Source organism: Bolinopsis microptera, chromosome 3 (assembly GCF_026151205.1).
Source record: "Bolinopsis microptera isolate Bmic1 chromosome 3, MBARI_Bmic_1.0, whole genome shotgun sequence".
Classification (NCBI taxonomy): Eukaryota; Metazoa; Ctenophora; class Tentaculata; order Lobata; family Bolinopsidae; genus Bolinopsis; species Bolinopsis microptera.
Genome location: NC_087074.1, coordinates 18,222,834 through 18,237,340, shown reverse-complemented (window position 1 = coordinate 18,237,340; position 14,507 = coordinate 18,222,834). Strand labels below are relative to the sequence as shown.

General features: G+C 38.5%; 1 protein-coding gene across 2 annotated transcripts in view; it reads left to right on the top strand.

The window, feature by feature from the left end:
• Positions 1 to 10,791, top strand: part of LOC134812735 (sestrin-1-like) — a 31,960-nt gene extending 21,169 nt beyond the window's left edge. For both annotated transcript variants that reach the window (XM_063820277.1, XM_063820276.1), the window contains 4 exons: positions 2,552 to 2,698; positions 7,616 to 7,725; positions 7,885 to 8,116; positions 8,276 to 10,791. In XM_063820277.1, the coding sequence (XP_063676347.1) occupies positions 2,552 to 2,698; positions 7,616 to 7,725; positions 7,885 to 8,116; positions 8,276 to 8,356 (570 nt within the window). In that variant the 3' untranslated portion in view covers positions 8,357 to 10,791. The remainder of the gene's footprint in view (positions 1 to 2,551; positions 2,699 to 7,615; positions 7,726 to 7,884; positions 8,117 to 8,275) is intronic.
• The last annotated feature ends 3,716 nt before the right edge of the window (positions 10,792 to 14,507 follow it).

Here is a 14,507-nt window from a genome sequence, read left to right as displayed (position 1 = left end):
TCTAGAAGGTATCACATATCAGATAATTAAGTTTGAATATACAGTGCATTAGCAGCTGCTACTCCGCCTCTCTCTCTCTCTCTCTCTCTTTCTGTAGCTGCCTCCCTCCCTCCCTCCCTCCCTCCCTCCCTCCCTCCCTCCCTCCCTCCCTCCCTCCTCCCTCCCTCCCTCCCTCCCTCCCTCCCTCCCTCCCTCCCTTCTCCCTCCCTCCCTCCCTCCCTTCCTCCCTCCCTCCCTCCCTCCCTCCCTCCCTCCCTCCCTCCCTCCCTCCCCCTCCCTCCCTCCCTCCCTCCCTCCCTCCCTCCCTCCCTCCCTCCCTCCCTCCCTCCCTCCCTCCCTCCCTCCCTCCCTCCCTCCCTCCCTCACTCCCTCCCTCCCTCCCTCCCTCCCTCCCTCCCTCCCTCCCTACCTCCCTCCTCCCTCCCTCCCTCCCTCCCTCCCTCCCTCCCTCCGTCCCTCCGTCCCTCCGTCCCTCCGTCCCTCCGTCCCTCCGTCCCTCCCTTCCTCCCTCCGTCCCTCCCTTCCTTCCTTCCCCCCTCCCTCCCTTCCTCCCTCCCTCCCTCCCTCCCTCCCTCCCTCCCTACCTCCCTCCCTCCCTCCCTCCCTCCCTCCCTCCCTCCCTCCCTCCCTCCCTCCTCCTTCCTTCCTTCCTTCCTTCCTTCCTTCCTTCCCTCCTTCCTTCCTTCCTTCCTTCCTTCCTTCCTTCCTTCCTTCCTTCCTTCCTTCCTTCCTTCCTTCCTTCCTTCCTTCCTTCCTTCCTTCCTTCCTTCCTTCCTTCCTTCCTTCCTTCCTTCCTTCCTCTCTTTCTCCCCTGCCCTTTCCTTATCCCTCTCTCCGTCTCCCTCATCCCATCCCTTCTTCTTTTCTACATACGTCCCTTCCTCCCGCCGTCCGTCCGTCTGTCCGTCCTTCCCTCGTCCTCTCACTCTACCACAGTCACCTAGAAACTTTCCGGTAATCAGGCAACTTAAGAAATTTGTCTCTATCACACCGTCGGGACGGAAAGAAGTCTATTTTTAGACATGTGTTAGGGCCTCTTGGTTTAATCGAGAGTGTTGACACATTGTAAAGTACACTCTTTTTGTTGTAATCGGTCACCGGCAGGGAATTATTAGGTTTCCCAATAACAACTGAATTTTACCCCAGCAGCAACATATCCCGCTCTGCGACTTTTCATAACAGGTTTATGAATATGTGTGATAAACTGGCTACAATTGAAGAGTTTTTATCTCTTAAAAAAGTTACCCCGCATTTATACACACTGTAATTAGAGCGGTGATAACTTGTTTTTTTCTCTGACGCAAAAAAGAGGAAATTAGATATTTACGGTTTATTCTGTGACGTTAAAAAGGGGAAAAATTAGCTTTTCAGGGGTCATGACAGAGTGCTAATCACACTGGCATAATACGAAAATACATGTAAAACTAAGATAAGACCCTTCCCAAACTCCGTATTATCAATGAAATTGAATAATTCAATAAGTTAAACATAATATATTACGCGGTTCTGTATATTTTTACTGAATGACCCGCCATACTCCTTGGTTTTACTGGACACACAAAGCCATGAATCAATTTGTGATAAGAAACTAGATAATGGTTATATTATGTTGTCGTGTCCAACCCTGTGGGTAGAACAGCACGAGAGTCGACCACTCCGACATGACTGACACATTATCTGCCTTACCAAACTCAATTATCTAAAAATAAATACTTGAGAGTTGAGATGTTTCTAATTAGTCTGTCAAACAAAAGAAGTTTAAGTTTCGTCACACAACATGTTGAGGAATGTTAAATGAACTTGTTGAAACACCATCTCGGTATGTGTTGTCTGTTTACTGTTAGATAGTAAAGTATATAATGATACTTGTTGGGGAATTAGCGCCGTACGAGGTGGTCTGGGAACCATATGTTTTATCACAATGAGTTGACCAATTATATGATCTTTATATCGTCTCTCTCTCCCGCTCTGTCTCTCTTTGATCCAGTCAGTCACGCCGATTATTTGAAATGGTACTGCCACTACCGCTCATATTACTAACACAACATTCAGCAATGTGTTTAACACTGAGTAGACATCCGTGGTATATGACGTCTATTAAATCACAGTTATTTCAAGTATAATGATGGGCGTGGATTTGAAAACAGATCCGCAAGTGTGAAGGTTATTGGTGTAATGATTTATGATCTACTAGCTTAGTGCAATACCAGGTATTCAAGGAGGTAAAATTAAGCACCTTGGAAAAATTAGTCAGAATATTTCGTTCCTGTTTTATAATTTTAAGGCCAAGACACCAGCCAAGCCAATGGCTCGAAAAGAGATAATTAACTGATGTAAATTATAAATAAACCAGTTAAAAATGTGTCATGAAAAATTGGATGTGCTAATTGAATGTCTCTGATTTTACTAAATACATGCCAACATTTAAGCTGTATGAAATATCCGGTAACTGCCAAAATCTGCTCCTCTCAAGCACATTCACAGTGTAGGTTTAATTATTTGACATAATTGATATACAAAAAATACCTGCTAACATGCCGTTACGTTTCAGGAGCAGCAAGCCACGAGTTCTGGGGGATCACGAAGGAAAACAAGCGCGTTATCTCACTATATGATCGACCCTGAAATGGAGTACGAGAAAATAGAAATGGTGCACGGTAACCAGAGTCAAGCAAAACAAGACCGCGTTTTTGGGGAGGTTTGTAGAATTATTTTGTAAGATTTCTAGGAAACATGTGGTCACGGGGAGAAAGCCAATAGTATTACATTTTGATAGTAAGCTTTTATTGCATTAAAAACGTCGATCCTAACCAGAGATACAGCCGATTATTATGGTATTAACAGACTAAAAACAACAATATCATCCGGGCCGGGGGACTACCAAAAACTTTCTCCAAATTTGGTTCCGATATTCAAACGACGATAAGCCAAAACAAGATGGTTCCATACCTAAAATTATTATTGTAATTCAAAAATCCTATTTTTAAACTCTTGTAACTCACCCTTATTTATCAATATCAATCGAAAATATGAGAATGTTTTGTCGCCGCTCTATAGCTCTATAGTCTTGTTTAACGTCTCCACGTCCTAGATCCTGTAAAGTAGGGTGCAGCTCTTAGAAGTTAGAGTCTCAAGACCTAGAGTCTGAACCCCATTGGGGGCTTAAAACAAGTTATTACATCCATGCCATGAGAAACGTTTAGTGTGCAGACTGCAGACAACATTAAGGTTAAGGTTTTTCTACCCATGATTACCTCCTCAGACCTTTACAAACCGATGATCTTAGACATAATCATTTCCAAGAATTTATCTCTATTTCTCTGTTCAAATACTCTTATTATTATATTCTTGACTGAATAGGTCTCTTCTACTGGACTAATCAGTTCTCTTTCAAAAAGTGCCAATCCAGAAAAGATGTCTAGAAAAGATGTCTAGAAAATATGTCTAGAAAATATGTCTAGAAAAGTAGAAAAGACGGATATTAACTCATGAGTTGGTTGAAGTACAGTTTTCCAATCGGAGCGTTCATTTGAAAAAACACATACTTCAAGAGAATATTTTCTTAATCCTTCAACAATTTCAATGAAATTGAGGAAACAATGAAACGACCGTATGCAGACTAAAAATGATTAAACTATACGAGCATAGTTACAGATCCGACTCTCGAACCACGATGTGACATGTCTTCGGATTAACCATTTTTACATCCTGGAGGCAGGAAATGTCAATAAAAATCCCTTTTGCGTAGTCAACTTTTGGAGTTCCTAAGTGTTCCTAAGAGTTCCTAAGAGATGGTGATCATGTTTTGCTCTCTGTCTTGTTATAGTTAGTAATACTTTCAACACTACTATATAACAAATAATTTGAGATCATGAATACGATGTAGTTACATTGAAACGTCGAGTGAACTCCTTTTCCCTAATAAGAGCATTTTTACTTGTAGCATGAACCGGGATAAATATAATTTTACACAGAATACATTGCAACCATGCGACTCATAAATAATACTCCAATCCGGATTTTATATGACAGTATGAAACCTACATTTCTTGTGTTTCAAGTGATATCTCAAATGTATTATAATGTAATTAATCCAAACTAGTATGTCCCATCTAACTATTTAGAAAGAAAATCGTATTTTAGAATTTAGGAGAAATTTTATATAATTGCCTAAAACGCTTGATATTTTCGGCCTTGCAATTTGCAATTTGGAGCAAATTAGTGGAAAGTCCCTATTTTTGTGCCCATTATACATACGCGGCGAAGACCCAATATTGATGAAAGTGTCAAATATTTCGCGCACCACGCGTGTATATAGACGCGAGCGAGCGACGTACGTGATGTGCGTCGTTAGACGGTGAATTATCATGGAGGAAATTAATTTTACCACCAATCTGAGAGGAAATTAATTTTACCGCCAATCTGTATGTGCACACGTTTATAGTGACTCTTAAACTTTTTTGTTAAAAGAATAAATAAAATTTCGTAAATTCTATAGATTTTGCGGCGATAACTGCACTTTTATTAAATCAGACATAGTACAGACAAATCCGTCTGAAAAAATCGATCTGCTGACACACGAAGCTTTCAGAGGATTTTTGACGTTTTTGAGTCCCATTAGGTGCCCTTTATGGCGGACCAACTTTTCCAAACTTTTCCACTTGTCTTAAGGCCACTTTTTGCCACTTTACCACTTTTTACCACCTTTCTTGTTTGTCGAATATCTTTAGTTGTGAACATCGTAAAAGGTTGCGGATCAATCGAGTGTGTTCATATTATCAGGAAGAAAAACTTTTGAGCAAACAATTTTTACGTCAGATAATAAGTTAATTGGATAATTATCAATTAACTAATTAGCAAAATTCTAAAAATTTTTTATTGGCTTAAAATGATCGGAATAACTTGAAACACGAAGAAAAGTATTTTTTAGAAAAATTTTGAAAATGTTTCACTTACATTTTTTTTCGAGACTTTAAAAAAATTTCGAAAATTCAAAATATTTTTTCCGCCAAATGTGATCAAACCGCATGAAACACGGAGAAAAATGCCTTTCAAAAAAACTTAGTGAATTTTTCGTTTCAAGAATACTTAAATCGCCAATATTTGTAGTTGGAGTTCAGTAAATCTCGGCAGATTTTAGTAATCAGGAATTACTAAGTGAAGAGGTCTGAAACTGAAAAACGTTAACCATACGATCGCGCGGCGATATAAGAGTTTCATAAACTAATTTTCACAGAAACTGCACCAATGGCACAGTCAAGATCGAAACGATAGCCTGCTGTACTGTCATTTTATTGATTTCAATGATGAATCAATGGGGTTAAGATAATCACATTTGTAATAAATAAACATCTCTGTACCGTCAATTGTGCTAATCTAAACCAGCCTACCTGTATTACCAGACCTCTTCTTTTCCTCGACAATCAAACAAAGTTGTTCATATCGCATTTGGTGGGTGATGTAAGTAGTAATGCGCTTAGTCAATAAAGACACCGTGATTTTTATTAAAAGGAGATGATGAAGCAAGTATTCATAACACAAAGAAGAATGGTCGGTGGGAATTGGGACCCACTTAAATCACCTTAACACAGTGCCCTCAGTAATCCATCCTGTCATTAAAATTATTTGTTATATAGTATAGTGTTGAAAGTATTGAAACTAATACATATCGAGCTGTATTCAATCAGACTACGACACAATACGTGTATATTATATGGCTCTTAATGACTAATGAGGTTTATGTAACGCTTTATTACTTTATACCGTGAGAAACCCGGTATAGAGACGTTTTAAAGTTTATCACGAAAACGTATACTTGGCCTCATGGCTCATTTACAGTTTGAAGAAGGCAAGAACAGATCAGGGAAACTAAGGAACAGCCAGGTCCAGGAAGCAAGTGTAAATACACCTTCCAACATCAACTGTGACTTGTTTTGTATTGTTCTGCATACCGCTTCATTTACTATGCTGGATCGGTGGTTACCTCAAATCACCCCCATATGTCAGGGTCGGCTAAACGTAAAATCAGCAAGGGTAACATACTGGCAAGGGTAAGATGTAGATACGAATGACGGGCAAGGGGTAATAAAAAACCAGTAATAATTAATTCAGTGAAATGTCCCACGAGAGTCAGGATATTTTGGAAATTGCTAATAGAGACAGATCCTGATCAGGAAGGATTGTTAATGTTATTGAGGGTGTTGATTTGAAATCCGGACGTCGTGAGGTAAAAATACAGGTTCTTCCCGTAGGATATTCGGGGCCATGATGATCAGCTCAGGATTAATGTGGAGTTGAAAATTTAAGCTTTCTGGTCTTTTCTCGCCTTCTTTGAGCTGTCAAAGAGCCATGAGGCCAAGCAGACGTTTTCGTGCTAAACTGTTAAACCTCTCCATACTGGGCCTCTCACTGGAGTAACGAGAAGTGTACGGTATAGAACGTTTCATATACCTCATTAAGGGCCATAATATAATATACACGTATTGCATTGTGTCGTATTGTGATTGAATACAGCTCGATATGTATTACTACTTACATCACCCACCAAATGCGATATGAACAACTTGGTTTGATTGTCGAGGAAAAGAAGAGGTCTGGTAATACAGGTAGGCTGGTTTAGATTAGCACAATTGACGGTACAGAGATGTTTATTTATTACAAATGTGATTATCTTAACCCCACTGATTCATCATTGAAATCAATAAAATGACAGTACAGCAGGCTATCGTTTCGATCTTGACTGTGCCATTGGTGCAGTTTCTGTGAAAATTAGTTTATGAAACTCTTATATCGCCGCGCGATCGTATGGTTAACGTTTTTCAGTTTCAGACCTCTTCACTTAGTAATTCCTGTTTACTAAAATCTGCCGAGATTTACTGAACTCCAACTACAAATATTGGCGATTTAAGTATTAAGTTTTTTTGAAAGGCATTTTTCTCCGTGTTTCATGCGGTTTGATCACTTTTGGCGGAAAAAATATTTTGAATTTTCGAAATTTTTTCCAAGTCTCGAAAAAAAATGTAAGTGAACAATTTTCAAAGTTTTTCTAAAAAATACTTTTCTCCGTGTTTCAAGCTATTCCGATCATTTTGAGCCAATAAAAATTTTTTAGAATTTTGCTAATTAGTTAATTGATAATTATCCAATTAACTTATTATCTGACGTAAAAATTGTTTGAACAAACGTTTTTCTTCCTGATAATATGAACACACTCGATTGATCCGCAACCTTTTACGATGTTCACAACTAAAGATATTCGAAAAACAAGAAAGGTGGTAAAAAGTGGTAAAGTGGCAAAAAGTGGCCTTAAGACAAGTGGAAAAGTTTGGAAAAGTTGGTCAGCCATAAAGGGCACCTAATGGGACTCAAAAACGTCAAAAATCCTCTGAAAGCTTCGTGTGTCAGCAGATCGATTTTTTCAGACGGATTTGTCTGTACTAACACGATAACTGTTCATTGTGTTATCAGATCAGTAATCTTACAACTTCGATTGATTATTTTTTTCCTGCAAATTTAAAAATGTAACTTAACCTTGGTAATCATTTCCTCCGATGGTTACAGATATAATGTACGGTTAAAAGTGAGAGTGGCTGGAATCTAACTTATATAACCACAGGAGTTAGATTGGGAAGAAATGGGATATCCCTGCTGTAGGAACTTAGACGAAGTTTTGGCTGATATCCTGAACAGAAAGTTCGAGATCATCCAAGAACTAACCTATCACACGTGAGTATTTTGTTTCCGAACATTATACTGAGGGAAGGAGAACACCTCTATCTCAGTAATATTTAAACTAATCTGGAGATTTTTTGCTTTTCTGCCGCTGCTTTTGATGTCAAATGTTGTTTTGAATTCGAATATGAATTGACGTATTTCGTCTCTCAGAATGGGCGGCAAGGAGAACATTGACACGTCAAAACTTCGAAGTTCCGTGTGGTACTACGTCCACAGACTCTGGGGCATCTATTACTACAACGTGGATTACAGTATGATCTCAGAGCTCCTTCCCCCTGGTTTCAGAGACTATATTTTTTGCACCACATGCGTGCCAGAGCAACTTAAGGAGGACATTTTTAACAATTGGGAGTCCAAACGTGGGTTCACTCATTCTGAAAAGGTACGTCTCATGGATCCACAAAGTTTCTCAGTATGAAGTGCGTCATAATTGTTTTTCAAATCCGAAAAATGCTCTGATTCGACGTGTAGTGCTGTGAAAATGACTCATCTATTTAACAAATCGGCTTTCAAATTGCAATTTAATGATAAATATCCGCAGGTCCACTTTTGCCTGATCATCATGGAGGCCAGGTTCCAAGCCGAGTACTGCTTCGCTCTCAAAGCCTTAAGTTCATACTGAATGCCTTCTACGGAGATACATTAAAGAAGTCTAACTCACATAAGTTTGGTATTTCACGTGAGGGGTAAATGAGTAGTGATACGTTTTGAAGAGAAAAAGAGATAAAGAAAATATGTTTTTTCTTAGAGGTGGTGTTATGTTGGGTTCAGTGATAGTAAGTTAAATCTGTGGTCAGCAGTTATCTTCACGACACGTGACAAGATGTCCGGTCACGTGGGGTGACGTCATGTCACGTGGTATCCATAGAATATGGGCATGAGACTATCTGTCCCGTTATATTTGAATATTTTGACCACAGAGTTAAATTGTATCTGTGGTGTTGTCGAATATTTTGTCAAAACGTGAATATTGGTGCCCAGTGCAAGTGTGCTTTAGAATAAATGTTCAGTTTAATTCAGTTGCAAGAACCGCACCTCTCCCGGGCATCGATTGTGGTATGCAGTGACTGCGCAACTTTACAATAGACAATTCAACACCGACAGTTATATTCACGTTCTACGTGTTAAGTCAAGTCGCACGATTTATACGATGATCTTCATTGCAGTGCTCTCTCGAAATAAAGAATGATAATCCTTTATAGATATTATACTTTTAGTTACGAACAATGAAATGTGATTTTGTCTCTTTGATTATATGATGTGGATTGTGGGTTGCTCGTTATGTTGTGTTTCGATCTGTGTCGTTTTCGCAGCAGTTAACTTTGTGTAGCTGCACGTGTAATGTGTGGGATTGAGAACTGATGTAATCAAGAAAATTTCAGTCAGTCAATTTAAAGTCTTGGTCCAGTTAGCAAATTAAACTTGACCTTTTTAATCGTTTTTACTGTTGTAATTATCTTTGGGACCCCCTCAGCAAATATGGATAGAAGATTTAATTAGATTTTTCCCTTTGGCACAATGCGAGAGAAATATAAATCCATTCATTATTTTGGCAGTTATAATATTCTTCATCACAAAATTTCTGACCCAGTCAAATTAACAACAAAGTCCCATTAAATTCATGACTTGATCTTTTCCCATTTTTGTTGCTGGGGGTCTCATTAAAATTTGTAATCGTAACCGACTCTTATGTAACGATAAATATATGAGTGTATCGTGAAATGAGTTAAACGCGCTTATAAGAGGTTTCTTTCACTGTTCAAGAAATTATCACCAGCTTGCCATGCAAAGAATCCTCAACTAAGCGTTGAGGCGATCTTGAAAGGTTCATCCTCGATTAACCTTAATCCTTTCAATTTATCAATATGTCATATGACATGTTTTTACAATAAAATACTGATTTGATCAAGACTAAGCTTGATCAAGTCAAATATTATTTAATGTCTGTGGTTATGTAAATGTAAACTGTTTTTGTTCGGTCATGAAACTAATTTTTGTACGCTATAAATATCGATAATTGACATAGACTTTATGTGCCGTTTCCGGTTATTCAGTTATCTGAGATTTTATTTGAAAAAGGTTTGATTGAAATAAAACAGCTTATTTCGCTAGCCTTGGGAACCTATTATACAACTTTTTTTTATTTTACTCAGCGTGATTTTAATATTTGGTCTGATAAGACATTTCGATTGTCCGATACCCTGTCAGTTGGAATATCAGATTTCCAGCCATTTTGAAGCATGCTAGTTTGTAAAATCACAAAATTCCCAGATGTGACTATTGTATATATATTTCATCTCAGAAAGACTCTGTACCCTTGGTACTTGCGTGAATTACACATTGTGTGATATCTTTGCGATTTAATAAAAATTCAGCACGTTTAAGATCATAATATTTATCATATAGTATGATATTATCCGGTTAAGAGGTGGACAGGGTTTCGATAATCCGCTTGATTTAATTTTTAAATTGGTTTAATTATATTACGGGGTTTGTAGTTGAGATTTTTGTTTGAATTTAAGCCTTGAAATGCTTTAAATGTATGATAGAGGCGAAGTCAACCGAAAATACCGATTTTTTACTTTGATATGTTGGTAATACATATTTTGACGTCACCACTGAACAGAAAAAGGCCGCGGCGATTTCATTTCCGGAGGTTCTTTCACTTCTGATTGTGCATAACATGAAAAGTGAAAAGATGGCCAATTAAGTTCAATCTATCTGACAATTAATGATGATTTAGTATTCGGTAAATTTTCACCCCCGGAAATAAATATCTGCGGTTCCCGTTACCAGTGGAAGCTTTAGTACGGGCAGCGAAAGTAGTACGACCAGTGAACGTAGTGCGATGAATTGTCTGGCATTGTAGGCATCAGCTCTATTTTGGGAGTTTGATGCTCATTTCGGGAAAGTCTCAACCGTAACTGTTAATTTTAATTTTAACGACGAAAATGTGATGACCTCACTTTCTGTCGATTATTTTGTACGTTGAGACTTTCCCGCGTTGTTACAAAAATTTCGGACTTGTGATCTTAACTAATATTTGCAGAAAATTCAGATACTTGTTTCAATTATTTTTTACATATGACAAAATGAAAGTAAGCGTTGAGAAATATAAAATATTCTTCATTCAAATTCATAACTCAAATACAGAAAAAATCGCAATCTCATTCACAAAAATTATTACCAAATCATAGTCACTGGGTGCCTTCGTCTAATTAATCTAGATTGTAAATATTTGTCCATATCTTGTCGTCTAGTCTGATCCCTAAAATTCAAATAATAAATAGTTTTAAATAAAACCATTGTAAAATATTCATAATCATACTATTACTATCATTATCAAATAATAATTTCCCCTCCGCCATTTTGAAAGTCCCCACTCAATTTTTCCCGGTCCATTGAAAGTGCTTGTAAATTTAGTGCCCATTTACTGCTTTTGGTGCATTTTCTTGGTCATTCTCTGGTACAATAATTTCCTTCTCCCATAGTGCCTTCTCACCAATCACTTGACATCCCTCTTCTTTTGCAAAATCTACTGGTTTCTTCACATCTTCCTCTGTCAAAACAACTTCTGGAACTTTATCCTCTGGTGACACAATCGGCTTTGCCTCATCTGATTTACTCTCGTCGACATCCTTATTTTCGCATTCAGGCTTACTTTCACTTTCTGTTTTACTCTCGCCTTCAATCTCATAATCCTTGGTCAACAAGTTGTCCTCAAACTGGAAGTTTCTGATGCTCCCAGCAGGAGATGCAGCTCTTTGGGAAGCTGGACTGTTTCGTCCGGAGAGGATGGACAGGGGTCCAACCGGGCTGTTTCGACCAGACATCATGATTGTCTCTACCTCCGGGCTGATCAGTCTACTTACGGACCTGCTTCCCATAACACTGTTCCTCATCATTTGCTGCGGAAGAAGAGGTGTTAGAGAGAGAGTGCGTGCTCTATGTTCACGTGACCTCAGAAACGAGTATTCGTGTCACTGTCGCGTCAAATTTATGCATTGGTTAATTGACTGATATTGAGAGATCTAGTCAGATCGATTAATTAACATTTGAAAGTTTGATTAAAGTACATAGATTGATAGGTTGATTTACCAACAGTTTTAATCGGAACAGATAGTGATCGAAAGTGAGATGGCCCGTTGTACAGAATCAATACAGTATTTCGTTCTGTACGTGCGGAGTGTGAAAGTTGGTAGTGTTACTGTTATAGTACATGTACTATTAATTTCTGTTCTAATAACAATGATAATGTTATAAGGGAAGTGCGGTCTAACATGCAATAGCAATGTGAACAGCAGCCGTGAGATATAGCAACAAGACAATCGCTTTTTTTAATACTGTTTTCGTCTGTTTCATTGCACTTGGTGACTTTTTAGTCGGACTAATTCCCACATCAAAATTCCTCTAAAGTAACTTTACTTTCATTAGAGTCCTCCTATAAAGGAAAGCTCGCCAAAACATGTGCAGCGTGCACTTCTCCTGGGAGAAAATGCACACAGGAATTGACTAATTCTGTTCCACCGCCGAGAGGAGGTTGGAGATATTAATCAAATTCAACTGCAGAATGAGAGGTGTTTTGCTTATTTCATGCTCAAACTAGCTTTTTCCTAGTTTCCGTCACACACCGAGATCGGTGTGTAATCGGTCACGTGAGGATCACGAGGTAGCGATTGAGCGCGCTTAGTGGCGGCATATAGCACGTGACATTTGCACAGCCAATTACGCACCATATAAGGCATAATTAACAGGGGGACTGTTGAGCTAGCTCTCGGTCTATCGCTTGCAGGGTATCTCTTGCTGGCTGCATCTAGCACGTGATATTTGCACAGCTAATTACTCGCCATATAAGGCACAATTAACGGGTGGAGCTAGCTCTCGGAGTATCGCTTGCAGGGTATAGCCGTGCAAGTAAATTTCTTGTAAACAATGTTGGTATAAAGGTAACTTTTGCTTGATGGAAGCATCCAAGTGTGAGGTCGCATAGTTGGTAGTGCACTGGTTTGCCTTTCAGATGGGTGAGAAGGGAGGTCTGTCCGAACCATCAGAAATCGTTGTTACGTTGAAAACTGTCTCGATTATCATGTTACCTAGCTAGTAACTTGGTTTGAACAGAGAGTGGAAACCAGACGAAAGTAAAATGAAGTCTCGGGGACCGGGGCAGCAGCCGATGATGGGCAAGAATATATAAAGCGCCCTAGGCTGCTCCCCAAACTGGTCCAATAACACATTTTCTGAAAATTTTCACTAGCCTGTCACGTGACCAAAGCTCGTAAATACTGTAAACAAAACCGAATCCACCATTTTTATTCATTATAAGTTACATTGGAAGGTTTGGTTTCTCTTTCTGGATTTGATACATCAAAACAAATATCGATTAAATTTAAGTTCAGTAATCAAGAACGAAAACTGATTAACAAGGATGAAGAAAATATGTTTTTTCTTAGAGGTGGTGTTATGTTGGGTTCAGTGATAGTAAGTTAAATCTGTGGTCAGCAGTTATCTTCACGACACGTGACAAGATGTCCGGTCACGTGGGGTGACGTCATGTCACGTGGTATCCATAGAATATGGGCATGAGACTATCTGTCCCGTTATATTTGAATATTTTGACCACAGAGTTAAATTGTATCTGTGGTGTTGTCGAATATTTTGTCAAAACGTGAATATTGGTGCCCAGTGCAAGTGTGCTTTAGAATAAACTAGCAGGAACCCGTGAAATATAGCCCTAAACGGTGTCAAGACTCAAGATACTGAAATAATTATTACCTATTTAATTGGCGTTTTTGACACCACTTGGGGGTCCAAATTTTCGGCTCTAAAATCATTATTCCTCGGCCAATTTTTTATTTTTTCATGCTGATTTGGAGGATATTAAAGCATTTGACCCAGCCAAAAAAGTTTCAGTTGTATATCTTTTACGGTTTTTGCAGAAAGTTGCGTTAAAGTCGATGCCGTGGTGTCAGTAAAATGGCACAGATATATATATATATATCGTCTCGCTTTATATATAGTAAGATGTCCAGTTTAATTCAGTTGCAAGAACCGCACCTCTCCCGGGCATCGATTGTGGTATGCAGTGACTGCGCAACTTTACAATAGACAACAACACCGACAATTATATTCACGTTCTACGTGGTAAGTTAAGTGGCACGATTTATACGATGATCTTCATTGCAGTGCTCTCTCGAAATAAAGAATGATAATCCTTTATAGATATTATACTTTTAGTTACGAACAATGAAATGTGATTTTGTCTCTTTGATTATATTATGTGGATTGTGGGTTGCTCGTTATGTTGTGTTTCGATCTGTGTCGTTTTCGCAGCAGTTAACTTTGTGTAGCTGCACGTGTAATGTGTGGGATTGAGAACTGATGTAATCAAGAAATTTTCAGTCAGTCAATTTAAAGTCTTGGTCCAGTTAGCAAATTAAACTTGACCTTTTTAATCGTTTTTACTGTTGTAATTATCTTTGGGACCCCCTCAGCAAATATGGATAGAAGATTTAATTAGATTTTTCCCTTTGGTACAATGCGAGAGAAATATAAATCCATTCATTATTTTGGCAGTTATAATATTCTTCATCACAAAATTTCTGACCCAGTCAAATTAACAACAAAGTCCCATTAAATTCATGACTTGATCTTTTCCCATTTTTGTTGCTGAGGGTCTCATTAAAATTTGTAATCGTAACCGACTCTTATGTAACGATAAATATATGAGTGTATCGTGAAATGAGTTAAAAAAGAGGTTTCTTTCACTATTCAAG